Below are 18,686 nucleotides of genomic sequence, written 5' to 3' on the forward strand. Positions count from 1 at the left end.
CTATAGATAGGCCTAGAGGTAGGGATATGATCAGCGCAACTTGTGGGCCGAAGGGCCTGTTTGTGCTTTGGCTTTCTATGTTCTATGTTCTATGTTCCCCTTTAACGTTAATTGTTAAACCACTCTACTGTTTTTAAAACAACTAACTGGACATAACCAAACTCCTGCCCTTACCCTAAACCCAACCTCTGCCATCTAGTAGGCACAAGTTAGGAGTGTGATGGAATGCTCTTCCCTTGCCTGGATGAGCTCCAACAACATTCAAGAAGGTCAATACCATCCAAGAAAAATCAGCCTGCTTGATTGGCACACCATCTACCACCCTTCAACATTCACTCTCTCCATCACCAACGCACATTGGCAGCAGTTGTGTACCATCTACAAGTTGCACTGCAGCAACTCACCAAGGCTCCTTTGGAACCATATCCCAAGCCCATGATCTCTATCATCTCGAAAGACAAGGGCAGCAGATGCATGGGAACACCACCACCTGCAAGTTCCACTCCAAGCCACACAACATCCTGACTTGGAACTACATTGCTGTTCTTTCCCTGTCGCTGGGTCAAAATCCTGTAACTCTCTCCCTATCAGCACTCTGGATGTTCCAATAATACATGGACTGCAGCAGTTCAAGAAAGAAGCTCACCACCAACTTCTCAAGGACAATTAGGGATAGGAAATAAATACTGGCCTTGCCAGCAATGCTCACATCCTGCTAATGAGTAAAAATAAATCCAAGGTTTACTCTCATAGATGTTGCAATCCTATAAACTGTAGGGTGGTCTGCCTGATATTAAATTAAGGTGACCATCTAGACTTCAGTATGTAAAGGTTGCTCCTACTTTTGCTGGCATATAAATTTTAACTGGTGCTGAGGGGTGTCTATTAGGTATTTGTCCCAGTTGAGTTACCTCTACGGAAAGTATCTGTCTGGATTGGCAATTAGATTGCACAATGTTACAAAAAGAAGTAGGATGAGGAAATGGATCAAGATCAACTGAAATCTCTCTCTTAAATTGAAGCATCACAGAAGGTGTCGGTCCCTACCATTAGATACTCATCAAGGTTTGTAAACTATGAAGGTGTTGGATTTAGCCACAGTTCACAGATCCTTATCTAAGGTAGGATACAATGGCCTTATATGGGTGCACCAAAGGTTTTCTAGGATGAGGATAGATTGAGCACAATAAGGAGAGATTGAGTGCAATAAGCTTATGTTCCCTTAGAATTTGGAAAATAGAAACATGATTGAAACATATAGCATTTCTAAGGAGGTTGTCAGAGTAGGTGCGGGGAAGAAGTTTCCATGGCTGGGATGTATTGAGCTTGGGTTCAAAGACTCAGAGTGAGAGAATTAAGGGATTGAGATGATGAGTAGTCTTCATTGTGAATCTTTGGAAACTCGAGGGGAGTGGATTGGCAGTTATTGAGCACATTCAAGACTCAGATCAGTAGAGTTTAGGAAAAAGAAATCAGGGGATACAGGGAAGACACGTGAAGACCACATTGCATAGAAAATCAGCCATGCTCAATGACAGAACAAGCTCAGAAGGCTAAATGATCTACTTCTGCTTCTAGTTCTTAAGTTCATACGGTTGCATTTCTTTCTAGAAGGTTTTAGAGAGATGTGCTAACTTCTGCCTGCAGACCTACAACTTACTTCAACCAGAATAAAGGCATTATCTGCACTACTAAAAGCCATCTCTGTAATGAATTTAGAAGTCATCATTTCATTCCAGGCGCCTTTGTTACATCAGCCAGGCAGCAGTTCACCATTTCATAAAGAAGGGTGACAATTGTCCTAAAATATAATTCAGCAAACGTCTCCACTTTCATTGTAGCTAGTTGTATTTTACAAACAACTGCAATGAAGAAAGTCATACTACGCTTATCTGCACTGCCTTTCATTGAGGGGGAGGATAAGTACAAGAAGGAAAGAACTTGGAACAGGATAGTCAGTGCAGTCAGAGAAATGAAATTAAAGTTGATACACCAAGTAAAGTCAATTCACACATTTGTTGTCTATCCCCAAACCCGCCAAAGTTCCTCAGTGTTAAAGACTTCTGCCAATTTCCATCATAAGGTAGAACTGGACTCCACAACTGGACTGTGAAGAGTTGCAAGCTCGAACTCTATGTAGCCAAGCTATATTACAGAAAATATTCACAAAGTTGTCAAACAATCCACAAAGCCCATATACCACTGCTTCTACATCCTGTGTTCACCCCATATGCTAGATAATTTATTTGCATCACCATCTAGTTTATGAGGTGCGGTGGTAAGACAAGGTTGAGCAGTGAATGGTTGGAATGGCTCCCCGGGATGACTCATCTCAATGAAGCAGCTTATCTGAGAGAGACCAGTTTCCAATTCTCTTGCAATGTCAAGGAATGGTGGGCCTATGTTTAAAATTCCTTCTTATGGCAGTACAGGAAACCTTACGGAAGTGGGTCCACTGCCAGTCTCTACGGAGATAACACCATATGTGTTTATTCCTTGCAGATCATTGGCACTAGACAGAGGGACTGGTTGGTGCCATTACAGATTGATTAGTTGCAATCAGGGATTCACAGGCATTCAGGCTGACCCTCAAGATGACTACTAAATGGGTGATAGCTGACACTTTGGAAGCCACCAATGTCCTCACTGTCTACTGCTGGCACTTTATTGTTCCTGAAACCTCTTGAACTCGTACTCTCTCCAATGTCTTCCATACATGATGGCACTTTCTAAAATTTACACTCCTATTTCTCCGTCATCTCAACTACAGGCATGGAAGCTCTTTCTATGCCTTCACATCAGAACAATGCATCCCAGTCAGAAATAAATGTTCATCAATTAATCCCCAATCATGGCCATTTTGAACACTGGGGCCCAGACTTTTCATCCCAAGGCAGGAATCGTGGGTCAAGCCTGTTCCCAGCATGGTGATCTCGCCTCCTGCCTGACAGTGCCTACTTACAGTATTTTCATGGTGGGGCGGTGGGCATGAACTGAAATTGGGGCCACTGCCACCAGAAGCAGACCTGAGGCAGAGTCTGAGGTGGGCACATGCAGAGGTGGGCAAGTTACAAGGCTTGTTACCATTCCCAAGCTTAGACAATAGAGCGGGTGTCAATCAGAATTTTTTTTTCAGAGATAGAGGTTGGTATAAGCCAAAACTGGAATAAATCAATTCAGTTGGGTATGAGAATGTGTATGCACCAGTGTTTTTGTCCAGCCAAGATATCACTGGTCTTAACTGTAATTGTTTTTAAGAGATAGAAATTCATATCAACTGTGATCAAATGAAATATTGTGGGAACAATTCCAAATGAATGATGCTAGTTCAATGAACCAAATGTTCCTTTCTCCTCTGCATTTCACTATTGATCTGTGCCTGGAGAAGTAAGGCATCCAAGATTTTAACTATAATATTATCTAAATATCATAATTCAGATGCACAGAAGCTTACAACAATGCAATGTATACAGACTTGGTGAAAAATCCTATTTGTATTGTGGTTATTTTGATAATTTTATATCAACAGTTGTTTGATAATACAGAACTTGAGTATTACTGAAAAAAGAGACATGACAAAGCTTTTCCTCTCATCAGCACACTTTGCAACAATGCCAGTATCAGAGGAAAACAACAATTTATCGCATACTGTGCCAGGAAACAGAAGTAGTGGATCAGCCATGGTAAGTGCATGGGGTTATGGGCAGGGTGTGGACTTGTGTAATATTCTCTTTCAGAGAGTCAGTGCAGTCCTGATAGGCCAAATGGCCTCTTTCTGTATAGTGCCGATCTGTGTCAGTGGACATTGCCCAGACATGTCCTTCTCCCCTCGAGGGGTATACTTACCTGGCACCCCTGGCCGGTTCCTGTCAACTGTTTCACATTCTTAAATAACTGTTGTGAACTTCGTTGACATGATGCTGAAACCTCATTATATTACCGGCAAGGGGTGGGGAAAATCAGGAAACAAGCTTTGGAATTCTACCGCATCGCCCGCCATGGAATCGGAGCAGGCAAGAGGGGGAACAACGGAAATGTTGGTTGACCTCAGGCTTTAAATCGTCCCCATGGTTTTGTTGGATGTTAGAAATAAGTTATATGTACCTTAGTTCTAAGTCCAGAAAGAGCGTGAAAACAGGAGAGCTTCAGATCTGTTTTTTGGCGAGTCCAAACGTCGATTCATATGTACTCTGAGCAAAAAATGATTCCTAAATCTGTTTTCCGCCTGCAAGGAGAGTGTGCGGAGCCTACATTGCATGAAAGCCAGCCGATAGCAGCAGAGTGCGCCATTGCGCATATGCAGATCTCTACTCTGTCTCTACTCTGGCATAAGCTGTCACTGCCTCTGCTGCTATCAGACCGGCCTCTGTGGCCTAAACTTGGCAACCCCGCCCCCCCATCTGCGCTACTGTGGTTGTTCATGAACCCCCACCACCTGGAATAATCGTGAGCCATCCTTCACACCCAGAACAATTGCTCCCACCCACCCTGCCCGGAACGATTGCCCCAGGTCGCCTCTGCTAGAGTGATTGCTCCCACCACCCTCCCTGCCCCACTGACTGCAATGCAGAGTGCGCAGTGGTCCCCCCACCAATCAGCCTGCCCTGGTTTGCCCCCCCCCCCCCACAGGCCCTGGGCAGTGCCAGTGTGCCAGGCTGTCACTACCATGGTGCCAAATTGGCACTGCCCAAGGGGCACCCCTCTTCTAGTCCCCGACCTCGAGGGGCTGAAGGGGGGTTCAATGGCCTCCGGTCCCACCGGCAAGGCCATTGTGTCTGGTCCCCATTGATGGAGGACCATAGATAATCCTTGAGAACCTCTCCTGGTGAGGTCACACAGCCAAGTGAGCCCAGGCAATATCGTCCCGGGCTTGCTACTTCCATTTAAATTATATTTAAATTACTCATTCAGCCTCGTGTTGATCGCGGCAGATATCCGGTGCCGGTAAGATTGTGAGAAGCGAGAAATCGGGTGCAAACTTCATTTCTCGGCTCTCTCATGATCTTCCGGCTCATCCCGCCCATTGGTTGGTGGGACACAATGGTAAGATTGTGAGAAGCTTTGCCTCTATTGTGCTTGGAGAGTTTATGGCATAAAAAGTAAACAAGAGCTTGGAGAAAAAATGAGCTGTTGCTTAGCAACCAGAGGTCACTTTTAGAGAAATGATCTTGCAAGTTTTAGTTTAACTGAGCCCATTACCAGCAGGAGCTTAGAACCTAGAGAGAGAGAGAACAGCTCTCTCAGCTCTGCCAGAGTAGAAGCAGAACAATGGAGTAACGGACAAGAAAGAAAGTCCCAGAGAATCTAAAGGACAGTTAGTTCTCAAAAACAAGGGATGAAAAGAGAAGGTCCAGGAACTTTGAAGTCAAAGGAACAAAGAGGAACTGGAATTGGAAAAGGGTTCAGTTCACTAAAGTTAGAGGCAGAGCCAAAAAAGACAGACCTGGTGAGGCTGATTAGTGAGAAGCAGGAGATCATACATCATCATAAGGTTGTTGATACCTTCCTATAGCCTGTGAAGCAATTATGAAAAAAATGATGGCTGGAGCCCTGAGAAATTGTGTGGGAAAGTTTGAAAGCTCATGGCTATTGAAGACAAAGTAATACTGAAAGAAGAGTTGGAATTCCTGGAGGTGGATCCTTGCTGAAAGCAGCTGAGTGAAAGCATTGTTTGTAATAAGATTCTAAAGTGTACTTTTTGAAATTGGAGTTTAGAAACTCTTGTGGAACAATCATCTGGGGGAGGATTTTGTGTCATCCATCACTTGGTTTCAGAGTGGGATATTGTCTGACCAATTAGCCTGTTGGGTTACGGGCACTGTCTGTTCCTAAGAGCATTTTGGCATTAAATCTATTATGTAACCTGTGTTATCCTTAAAATTTGTGTACATTTCTGAAGATTAGTGGGAGTGCTGTAGTAATGTATTATAGTCAAACTCTCCATGTTTAATAAATGTAGGTAAAAGTTAACTAGCAATCCTGTGGCTGTGATCATCCACATTTTCTGAAAAAAAGTAAAAGTTACCAAAATAATTCTAAGTACTGAACGAGTGTAAAAACAGAAGAGAATCACACCCATTTTTTGGGTGAACTTCCAGCCGCAACCGTATGGCACTTAAGAGAAAGAAATTAGGCAAAGTGTGATTCTTGCCAGTAGAGGGAGTGGATGGAGTCTATTCAAACCAGGACTGCAGACTGCGAGAGGGCATTATTGCCTGATCTTCCAGTGCAGTGTGCAAAGAGTAGACAGTGCATCGGGAATCTGTCACTTACACTCAGACATTGCACCCCCACCCCCTCCTATCGTGACCCCCCCAATTGCCGCTCCTGATCATGACCTCCCCCCCCCCCCCAGGCAATCACCACCCACAATTCCTCCTTCTGCCAATCACTGCCCTGGTGATCCCACCTCCCCTTAGGTGCCACTCCTTTGCACTGCCCAGTGGGTGTACCAGGGTGGCTGGTGGGCACTGCTATGGGCCTGGGTGGGCAGTGCCAGGCTAGGACTGCCCATGGCAGACAAGCTCCTGCCCCCAATCTCCCAGGGGGCCCCAGTTACAGAGGCAAGGCCATACCATCTGGTCCCCCGTTGGTGGGATTGTTGCCAGTGATGATCTCCACCGGCGAGGCCTTTAAGGCAAGTGAGCCCGGACGATTGCATCCCGTGATCACAAATAATATTTAAATAGCCTACTGAATATTTAAATCAGCCTCTCGCTCTTCCCGGGCACGAGGCTGATGATGCTGTCAGATTGGGGCCAGTAATCTCGCGAGAGGTGAGAAATTGGGCGCAAACGCAGATTCTCGCCTCTTGCGTGATCTTGCTGGCTTGCCATGCCAATCGACCAGTGGAGTGAGCTGGTAAGATTGACTCCACAGTCTTTTGGTCCAGAGCTCTATTCTGGCACCTTCCTGTCTAGTAGTATCAACTGGGATCGTAACCACCTGCATTGGTCAATAACAGGGTGCTGCCGTAAAGCCAAAAAGATGTTCTGATTATCACACAAATGAATGATGTGGTATGTGAATTTCTGTGCCAGTGTGAACTTGGTATGTAAGTCATACTTCCCAAACTGGTGAATCGTATCAAACAGCATATCCATTCCGCTGTTTGCAATGGGCAAAGTACAGACTGTACTCAAACAGCCCATGCTTCCAAAACTCAAAACACATTATCCAACATCAGATGTGAATCCACAATTGGACAATATTTGTTCAATAATCCTCAACGTGCTAACATCTATACTGACAACCAATTTAAGATTGTCAGACGGGATCCCAGTGTGGCACATTTCCATGTACTGGAAGCTACATGTATTAAAAAATAGGGCACTGTTTTTTGCAGACTAAAAGAACATGAACATACATTGTGCTCGTTTCAACTAAACAAAATAAGAGACACGCATTCACTGATTCATTCCCATGGGCAATGCTTTGACAAATCAGTGTCAAGCTGCCTGCTTTAAATTTTAAACAATGCTTGGCAGTTAACTGTCTGTCATCATCACCTGGTGAATTCTCCATATCACTGTCTCTACCAATCAGACTCCACTTACTAACCAATCAGCACTCTCTTTTCACACAGTATAAATTGTTGCTTAGCCCTTATACTGGTATTGTTGCAAAATGTCTGGATGATTGCAAGATACAAAACTTCGAGATGTCTCTATTTTTCAAGCAATACTCAATTTTACATTAATTACTGTGAAAAAGTAATATTTTAATTTAATACAGTACGTTTGCCTCCGATTTGCTTTTCTCTCTGAACGCTACCAATTTAATAAGCATTATTCATGAAGATGGAAAATAGATAACTGCAATATATTTTATATGAATCCACACTTTATTAAATCTTGAAAGGTGCAGACCCAATTACTCACTTATTTCTAGTACGCTCAGTTTTCTGATCTTGGCACCAAACATCAAAGATTAACAACAGATGATTTCCAGAAGTCTTACCTCTTTCTGATGATACTTAATTGCCAACTTTAACCTGGAAAGATCATTAGCGGTCTGCACTTCCAGAATGCTATTATCATCCCTATAATTAAGAATAATTTCTAATTCCCGGGAGCTCCTTGTCTGGTCCAATAAATCTTTTGCGAATGATTCGCACTGATGTGATAACTCCTCATATTCCGATTTAAATTCATTTTCCACTTTACTTAGTTCCTGAAGTTCCCAGCCCAAGTGAAATGCAGTCAGGAAGGGGTCTTCACTGGACAAGGCGATTAAAGATGGGCTTGCTAAGGCTTTGTATATGTTCAACCTTGATCGTGAATGGCGCAGACTATCAACATCGGAGCTGGAAACGCACTCAACACAGTTACAACGAACTTCATGAGGCTGTGGTATAGAAACCCCTCGCTGCACAAGGAGCTTTATTATTTCATAATTGTTGGTGTGGGCAGCGAGAATTATTGGTGTAATATCTGGTGTAAATTCTGAAAACTGTTTATCCAGCAGTATTGGTGGAACCTATGGAACAAAACAGGAAATGCATCATCAGCAGAAAACACTGGGGTCGAGTTACCACTTGTAATAACAGTGAAATCTGGGCAAAAATTGGATAAACCAACGCATAAGATCAGGGATTTATAATATCAAGTAGGTTACTCTCAAAGTCACTTGCTTCATCTTTTCTACAATCTTTTTTACTGGCTCAAGGTTCAATTGCCCCACAAATTGAGAGGGCCAAAATCCCGAGATTCCGGTGAGTGCACTGGTTTGGGCACACTCTTCAAACTGCACCCGTTTCTCAGGAGCACAGCGACTGGTACACAAGTTTCAAATGTTTTTTCTGATCAAAGACTTGTTCATTTACTAAAAAACTGACTACTGTGTACTAGTGACATTAAAAATGTTTCAGTGTCGCCTGATTTGGTAACTTTAATGATTTAAAGTCAAGTTACTCACAGGGTGGAGAGGAGATTCTTATTAAAGTGCATATTTATGGTGATAAACTCATTTTCAGCTATATTAATACAATTATGCCAGATTGACACTCTTAAGCACATTGAGGTAATGGAAAGAAATAATAAGAAATAATTATGTTCGACTGCCCTGCCTGGCTGCGCTGGTTCGTGGAAAATTTTATGGATAGTGATTTTGCAGAAGAGCTTTAGCGGAAACTTGAACTGCAACCTAACCGGTGCCGTTTCCAGATTGCAAGCCTGTTCCATCATTCAATTAGATCATGTCTGATCTGCATCTTAACTCCATTTACATGCTCTTGACCTACATCCCTTGATACCCTTAGCTAATAAAAATCTGTCAATTGTAGCGTTGTAAATTTCAATGGACTCAGCTTCCACAGTCTTTTTGGGGAGAAAAATTCCGCTGCTATTATGTGAGTAAGTGCCTCTCGAAGAATTAACTTTAATGTATGTCTATTCAGTAAATCTTCTCTCACTACTGCATTGATGTTTCCTCTCCATTTCACCTTGATGCCATTCCTACAGATTCTATCAAATTAATTTAATTACATCACACACAAAAAGACATTCTGTTCACATCGTTATCAACCACTTAAGGTGGTAGTCCCAGTGAGATCATTTTGCTATCCTCTTGAATGAGGCAGAACTCAAATTTAAACTAGTCATAATGCTTGGCAGCTATGAAATCCCATGAAGATTTCAATCTTTATACGCCTTGAAATACCAATCTCCAACATAGCAGCTTAAACGACAGTAAGTGGCCTTTGTGTCTGTGTTGCTACTCCAAAGAATTTATTGCCATTCCCCTTTCCTTTGCCCACAATGTCCCATAAAATTTGCACTTATTCATTTTCCTTATAAAACCTACAATGGATTCTGTTTCCAATATTATATCCATATCATAGCTATACACTGTGTTCAAAAGTCTCCTTACATCTCTCTTCCTTTTTTTTGTGGTAATCCTATGCCTTTTGGACACCAGTTTACCAGTCAAATTATTGCCTATCTACCTCATCATAAACCTTCATCACTTTGCACCTCTTGGTCAGATCTCAGTTTTACTTTCTCCATTCCAGCAAAGAAAGCCCCAGTCTTATTAGAAATAAAACAGAACATGCTTGAAATACTCAGCAGGCCAGCCAGCATTTGCAGGCTGAGAAACTAAGTTAGCAATTCAGGCAAGCAATCTTTCATTAGAGAAAGGTCAGAAACCTGAAATGTTGGTACCGATCTTATGGGGTGTGACAACAGGGATAGCAACCTGGAATGAAGGGAAAAAAAACAGGTTCCTCTCAGCCCCTGCTGAATTTAACAGCAGAATCTGATCAGCACTTGGGAATCCATTTCCCAGCTGCAGGTAGGCCAGGCTGCTAGGTCTGTAACAACCAGCTATAGCTGGAGAACGGAGTGAGGGGAGGGAGAGATTGTGATGCTTTAAGGGACATCTACATGGGGCTTTAGAGATTAGTGAGGGTGCCAGTGCCAGGGCCTTATATCGGGCATTGGGAAGGGTAGATGTCATCAAAGGGGGCCCAGAGAGATCAGGGGGACAACAATGAGGAAACCATAATAATCAGTGGAGGAGTGGTGAGGATCAAGGGAAACCAGTAGAGTACATTGCAAACAATGAAGGACATCGGCTTGGTATTGGGCACTGGGTAAGATATTTCAAATACTGGAGCAGTTAATAAGTTTGCTTGAGGGGGGGCCCAAAGAGAAGGACCCCTGATTTTCCCTGACCCACAAGCAGTGCTAGAAAAGCACTTATCCTGCTTAATGCAACAGTTCTTACCCTCCTTGAACTGCTGGGTTTCCTAACGTTCAGAAAGCCTGGTCAGTCAGCATTAAAGCTGGAGTAGATTAAATATGAGACATGCAATTTCATTTAAATATTTAGAGGAGTGACTTGCCTACTGGGAGAAAGTTGGTCACCTGCCACCCGACCCCATTAAAACTGGATGTGGGTAGTTTCAAGACAGGTTGGGTTCAGATTTGAGATTCTTTTCACTTCTTCTTCCCATGCAGTCCAAATCCACCTGTTTTGGGTCTATATTCCCCCTGTTAATTCTGTTTCTCTTTTCACAAATGTTGCCTGATTTGATGCCCACTTGACCATAAATTGAAGATTTCATAATAAAGTTTGGTGACAGTGAAATAAAGCAAATTAGATGTTGGGTGTTTTAAAGGTCAGTATGGTGCTGAAATAGTGAGTTATTTCTTTCACTTTATAATTCACTGATGTGATAGCACTCAGAACAAATTGTATTGTGCTGGTCACGGTAGCGAAGGAAAGGAAAAGAGCCACCAGGATGATTGAGGAGGTGAAAGGATTGGTTATAATGAGTGGTCATATATATTGGGCAAATTCTTACTGGAAAAGAAATAATTGTGCGGTGATCTGATTGCTGTTTTTACGATCCTGAAGGAACAAGATAATGTTCATCATGATAAGCTATTTCAGTTTACCCACAGCATTAGAACTAAATTCAAAATGAGTCTTTGGAAACAATGGGCTAGATTTGGCTGGCAAAATAACAGTGGGTTAAAAAGTTCACAACACTGTTAGTGCACAGTTGGCAAGGATGAGATTGCCGTGAGTTAAGAATCGCCACAAATTGCTGGATAATTTGCGGCGCTCCCCACTTGGCCTCACAAACACTGAAGCTCATCATTAACCTCCCCCATGAGTTTCTCGAAATTGTTGCATTTGTGTCTCAAATGTGAAGTAAACTCACTGCAGAAAGTTAGCGCTGCTTTTTCATGATTTAAGAATCCTTCCAAGACAACATTTATGCTTCTGCGTTATCCGCTCAACCTTGGAGACCTGAGAAAGGGAACAACTGAAAATATGGAGTCTCACTCCTGCATGAAGCATACTCTTCTTAAAGGTCTCACTAACCTGGTGGAGTTTTTTGAAGAAGTGACTAGAATGGTTGACGTGGGAAGGGCCATGGATGTCGTCTATATGGACTTTAGTAAAGCGTTTGACAAAGTCCCTCATGGTAGGTTGGTGCAAAAGGTTGGATCGCATGGGATAAAGGGGGAGGTCGCTAGATGGGTGGAGAACTGGCTTGGTCACAGAAGACAGAGGGTGGTAGTGGAAGGGTCTTTTTCCAGCTGCATGCCTGTGACTAGTGGTGTTCAGCAGGGCTCTGTATTGGGACCTCTGCTGTTTGTGATTTATATAAACGATCGGGAAGAAGGTGTAACTGGGGTGATCAGTAAGTTTGCGGATGACACGAAAATGGCTGGACTTGCAGATAGTGAGGAACATTGTCAGAGGCTACAGAAGGATATAGATAGGCTGGAAATTTGGGCAAAGAAATGGCAGATGGAGTTCAATCCAGATAAATGCGAAGTGATGCATTTTGGTAGAACTAACGCGGGGGGAGCTATACGATAAATGGCAGAACCATAAAGGGTGTAGATACGCAGAGGGACCTGGGTGTGCAAGTCCACAAATCCTTGAAGGTGACGTCACAGGTGGAGAAGGTAGTGAATAAGACATATGGCATGCTTGCCTTTATAGGAAGGGGCATAGAGTATAAAAGTTGGGGTCTGATGTTGCAGTTGTATAGAACGTTGGTTCGGCCGCATTTGGAATACTGCGCCCAGTTCTGGTCGCCACACTACCAGAAGGACGTGGAGGCTTTAGAGAGAGTGCAGAGGAGGTTTACCAGGATGTTGCCTGGTATGGAAGTGCTTAGTTATGAGGAGAGATTGGGTAAACTGGGGTTGTTCTCACTGGAAAGACGGAGGATGAGGGCTGACCTAATAGAGGTGTATAAAATTATGAAAGGCATAGATAGGGTGAACGGTGGGAAGCTTTTTCCCAGGTCGGTGGTGACGTTCACGAGGGGTCATAGGTTCAAGGTGAGGGGGGGGAGGTTTAACACAGATATCAGAAGGACGTATTTTACACAGAGAGTGGTGGGGGCATGGAATGCGCTGCTAGGCAAGATGGTGCAGGCGGACACACTGGGAACGTTTAAGACTTATCTAGATAGCCACATGAACGGAGTGGGAATGGAGGGATACAAAAGGATGGTCTAGTTTGGACCAGGGAGCGGCACGGGCTTGGAGGGCCATAGGGCCTGTTCCTGTGCTGTATTGTTCTTTGTTCTTTTTGTTTCATTTCAAATGTTTCTTTCTGCTTCTTCATCCTCTCTTAACTCAATCTTTCTTCCTCTCTCTTGACATTTCCACCTACATCCAACTTGACACAAATCCATCCTATTTCCATCTCCATTGTTTATTCGGTTTGATTCTCTGCATCTTTGTATTCAATTGATCAAAATAGTTTGTTAATGCCATCATTTGCCGAAGTTCCAGATATCTCATTGATGTTGCCACACCATTATTAACTCACACGTCCAACAATTTGCAATTCTATTCCAAAATGAATTAGAACTAAAAGGTGAGGGAAAATATCTAACTCATGGCACTCACCACAAGATTCCTGTTCCAGCTAATCCTGGGCCATTATTTCAGTGAACGAGTGGCAAATCTATGGAAGAAACTCCATCGGGAGACAAGGGATCCAAATAGTATTGATTCATTCAAAAGCACATTAGCTCGGTTTAATCCAAACAATTCTATTTTTGGGGTACATTACATGAAGAGTTGATATGACATATGTTAAGTGTAGCATGCTTGGAAGTTAGGGGGTGGGGGGGGGGGGGTAGCAGGTCTTTGGACTTATGGGTTCCCCAAAATTTCCAGAACTGGGGGTTTTCCTCACCTCATCACTGGCTGTGTTGCAGACTAATTGCTAAGGATTGATTTCCGTGATTATTCTATTATTGCCGTGTCATGTGACTATCAGGTTGGTAGATGGCAAACTCGATGGAAGTTTTTTTGTTGTTGTTGAGCAATTCCTATCTTCCCAAGATGATAAATGGGCAAAATAATCAGTTTGAAGATATTCAGCAGTTCCATTTCACAGAGATAAGTGAAAAAAACACCAACCATACATGACAGTTTACCTGATGCCAGCAATTAATTCTATCCAAATTGCTTGCCTGCCCTTTCCATTTTTATGTCCTCCAAATACACTGCAACTATGCATACAGACTTAGAAGAATTGTAATTAAAGCGCTGGTCCTAAGTACTAACCTATTAAAATAACTAATTACAAATCAATTACTCCTTCATTAAAATTTTAATGTCCGTCAAAATATATCGAGTGTAGTTATCAAAATTTTATTTTTCCTTTGGCTGACTAATTGCTCCATTTGTCTGCATTGGGTCAGATCTCAAATATGTTCTACTATCTGTTCAACCCATTGCATCATACACCACGACAGCAAAATAAATTTACCAAAGCATTTTCTGGCATTGGTTCAAAATTCTTAACATCTTAACCGTACTTTATATGGAGGATTCGCTAATTAAAACTAATTGCTGTTGGATAAATGGTGAATTATTAAGATTCAATTCAGAAAAGCCATACATTCATTTCATTTTTTGACAACTTACTTGCTTTTCTCCACTAGGTTTCTTATGAATTAATAGTAGTTCTACAGCTCCAACAACTTCCTTCCTGATGGCATGGAGAAGAGCATCTCCTACGTACACGTTGAAACTCAGGAGAAGTTCGATGATTTCCAAGTTCTCGTTCTCAATGCCTATGAGAAGCGCAGTCCGTCCCAGAGGGTCAATACAATTGATGTTGATTTTAAAATAAATCTCAGCTTCTTCAAGGGCTTGTTTGACACTTGCGTAATCCCCTTTCTCAACAGCACTCAAGTAAGCCTTCTCTGCAGGAGAGAGTTCAGATTCTGCTCTCACAATTCGAAGAGAAATTCGGTCTCTGTACGGTGCATTGTCACTTCTTTTGTAGTACAGCTGAGCCATTGTTCATGCCATGTCAAAGTCTTGTCTCTTAAAGAAACGGAAAGCATAAAAATATTTTTAATAAGACTATCTGATTGGGCGATCTTTGCCATAATAGTTGAAATTAATTTTAGCGGCCAAAGGAAATTAATCCTCATGTTTTTTAAACAATCATAATTCAAAAATACTTCTTAAATTCTCTTCGCATGAAATATTATACAAATATCAGCTTTTTAAAAATATTTGTTCATGGGATGTGGGCGTCACTGGCATTTAACATTTATTTCTCGCCCCAAATTGCCTTTGAGAAGATGGTGGTGTGTTGCCTTCTTGAACTGTTGCAGTCCACGTGCTGTGGGAACACCCACAGTGCTGCGAATGAGGGAGTTCCAGGATTTTAACCCAGTGGCAGTGAAGGAACTGAGAAATCTAACATGCTTGCAATAAAATATACTAATATTCTCGTGTTTTCTTATTTCTCCAACAAGATGCACACAGCAGCAAAGTAAAAGACCATTTATAGTATTTTCAATTAGCCATTTTTCTCCAAGTATGATATTCATAAATAAATATGCACTAATGTTATACTCTGCAGATAAGAAGTATTAAACAGATGAAATATGCTTCTGGAGGCTATAAAGTTGTATGAAATCTCATAAAACAACATGAATTATATTTGCAATGCCTTCAAGAGTAAGCTTTGACACATGGCCAAAAGATAGAGTTTGCATCTTAGGATGGATGGTGCCACGGTAGTTGCTGAGAGTAGATAGAGTGAGACAGTTACAGATGTGTGGGTTCCCTGATGATCATGATGTGGATCTCTGGAGACTCGTAAATAAGTACTTCTTTAAACATTTAAAATCAACGGGGACCATAGAGGACATCTGCACTTTGTTTCTCAGGGGAAAGTGGAGTGGTGGGCCAGGGTAAACGTTAAGGCTCCTGGTTACGTAAACATTAGAGGTTTAAGGAATGTGGCTCTTGTCAGTTCAGGCAACTTGTTCCTGCTGTGGATTTCGGGGCCTCTATTTTTTATCATTGAAATGAAGCTGGGTATTTATTTCCTTTGTACCAGTATAAAATATTATTTGCTGAAAACAAATTATTTCAACATTTGAATCATTTCCAGCTTAAACACCGTTCCTAAAACCATGGAAATGATACAGCATAGCAGGCAGCCATTCGGCCCATCTTATCCATGCCCACCCAAAGACACCCTTTCTAATCCCATCTTCCTGCACATGGTCCATATCCCTGAAGCTTACAGCATTCAAGGTGCAGATCCAGGTACTTTTTAAAAGAGCTTAGGGTCTCTGCCTCCACTACCAACTCGGTAAATGAATTCCAGACACCCACCAACCTCTGCATAAAAAGGTTTTTCATCAAGTCCCCTCTAATCATGCTGTCACTTAGCTTGAATCAATGGCCCCTGGTTTTTGAATTCTCTGTAAGAGTTTTAACAACACCAGGTTAAAGTCCAACAGGTTTATTTGGTAAGAATTCTCTGCCAAGGGAAACAGGTTCCTCCTGTCTACTCTGTTTCTACCCCTCACAATTCTGTATACCTCATTCACATCACTCTTCAGCCTTTTCCATTTCAAGGAAAACAAGCCCAACCTTTTCAATTTCTCCTCGCAGCTACAATTCTCCAGCCTGGCGACTTCTAGTAAATCTCTGCACTCCCGCTCCAGAATAATTATGTACTTCCTGTAATACGGTAACCAGAACAAACAAACAAAGAACAATACAGCACAGGAACAGGCCCTTCGGCCCTCCAAGCCCGTGCCGTTCCCTGGTCCAAACTAGACCATTCTTTTGTATCCCTCCATTCTTACTCCGTTCATATGGCTATCTAGATAAGTCTTAAACGTTCCCAGTGTGTCCACCTCCACCACCTTGCCTGGCAGCGCATTCCAGGCCCCCACCACTCTCTGTAAAATATGTCCTTCTGATATCTGTGTTAAACCTCCCCCCCTTCACCTTGAACCTATGACCCCTCGTGAACGCCACCACCGACCTGGGGAACAGCACACAATACTCATCAGTGTCTTACACAGTTCCATCATTATATCCCTACTTTTGTATTCTAAACTTTTGCCACTGAAGGAGAACATTCCATATGCCTTATTTACAACTTTACCTACCTGTACTGCTCCCTTCAGGAACCTGTGCACTTGCATGCCAAGATCTCTCACTTCATCTACCCCTCTCAGTATATTCCCATTTATTGTGTATTCCCTTTTACTGTTTGGCCTCCCTAAATGCATTACCTCACACTTATCAGAGTTGAACTCCATCTGCCACTTTCCTGGCCACTCCACTCACCTATGGATATCATTTTGGAGCTTACAGCTATCCTCTATACTATCCACTATAGGGCCAATTTTGGTTCAGATAACAAATTTCCCAATCGTGCCCCCTCATGTTCAAGTCCAAATCATTAAAATATAAAACAAACAACAGGGGTCCCAAGACCGAACCCTGCAGAACACCACCTGAAACAGCTTTCCATTCACAAGGGCAGCCATCAACCATTATCCTTTGTTTCCTGTTACTAAGCCAACCTTGGATCCAATTTGCTCTATATCTCATGGGCTTTTACCTTTTCGACCAGTCTGCCATATGGGACCTTGTCAAATTTGTAAAATCCATGTAGACAACATCCACTGCACTACCCTCATCGATCCTCCTTGTCACTTCCTCAAAGAATTCAGTCAAAGTTGTAAGGCATAACCTTCCCTTAATCAAGTCATGCTGACTATCCCTGAGTAGTTCATGCCTTTCAAAATGACAGCTTATCCAATCTCTCAGGATTGATTCTAACAATTTGCCCACGACCGAAGGAAGACTGACTGGCGTATAATTGTTTGGCATTTCCTTTGTACCCTTTTTAAACAACTGAACCACATTTCCATTCCTCCAGCATCTCCTCTGTGTCTACTGAAGATTAGAAAATAATCCTCAGAGCATCTGCTATTTCCTCCCTGACTTCCTTCAACATCTGAGGGAACAATCCATCTGGCCCTGGTAACCTATCCACTTTCAAAGATTCTAACTCCTGTAGGACTTGCTCTCTTGTTATGATTATTTTGTCCAATATTTCACACTCCTGGATTACGATATCCGCATCATCCTTTTCCTTTGCGAATACGGGGACAAAAAATTCATTTAAAACTCTTCCCATATACTCTGCATCTTCACACAAGTTTCCTTTTTCATCTCTAATAGGTCCCACTTTTTCCTTAACTATCCCGTTGCTCTTTATATACTGATTAACATCTTTGAGTTTTCCTTAATCTTGTTTGCTAATATTTTTTCATGTGCTCTCTTTGATTTCCTTATTTCATTTTTTACTTGATCCCTGTACCTCTTATACTCCTCTAGCCTATCTGCAGTGATGAGTTTTTGTGAATATCATAAGTTTTTTTTTTCTGTTTAATCTTCCCCTGTGTTTTTCTAGACAACCATGGGGGTCTAGATTTGGCAGTACCATTCATATTTTTGGAGGGAACATGTCTGCTTTATACCTGAAGGAACTCACTCATTAGTGCTTATCACTGGTTTACCAGTGATTTATCCATTAGCAGGCTTGTCCAGTCCAAATCATTCTCAGTTTTGTAAAATTTGCCTTCCCCAGTTTAAAACTTTTACTCCTGATTTATCTCTGTCCTTTTCCATAACAATACTAAATCTAACCGAACTGTGGTCACTATTCCCAATATGGTCGCTCACCGTCACTTATCCTACTTGCCCATCTTCATTTTGTGATGTTGGTGTACCTTTAAGAAAGTTTTTTTTTAAAGCATGATTTCTGCAGCTCACAGCTTCAGTGATTTCATTGTTGTTGTTGGTCTGTCTACAATGAGTCCTTTTATTGCTACATCAATAGCTTAAGTCGGGGTTGTGTTTATT

General features: G+C 42.2%; 1 protein-coding gene across 1 annotated transcript in view; it reads right to left on the bottom strand.

Moving 5' to 3' along the window:
- trpc4b (transient receptor potential cation channel, subfamily C, member 4b) overlaps positions 1 to 14,792 on the bottom strand; it is a 51,924-nt gene extending 37,132 nt beyond the window's left edge. Inside the window, exons 1-2 of the mRNA XM_078222861.1 lie at positions 14,415 to 14,792; positions 7,960 to 8,478 (exon numbers count right to left, since the gene is read on the bottom strand). Coding sequence (XP_078078987.1) covers positions 7,960 to 8,478; positions 14,415 to 14,792 — 897 coding nt within the window. The remainder of the gene's footprint in view (positions 1 to 7,959; positions 8,479 to 14,414) is intronic.
- Positions 14,793 to 18,686: the final 3,894 nt, after the last annotated feature.

Source organism: Mustelus asterias, chromosome 10 (genome assembly GCF_964213995.1).
Source record: "Mustelus asterias chromosome 10, sMusAst1.hap1.1, whole genome shotgun sequence".
Lineage (NCBI taxonomy): Eukaryota > Metazoa > Chordata > Chondrichthyes > Carcharhiniformes > Triakidae > Mustelus > Mustelus asterias.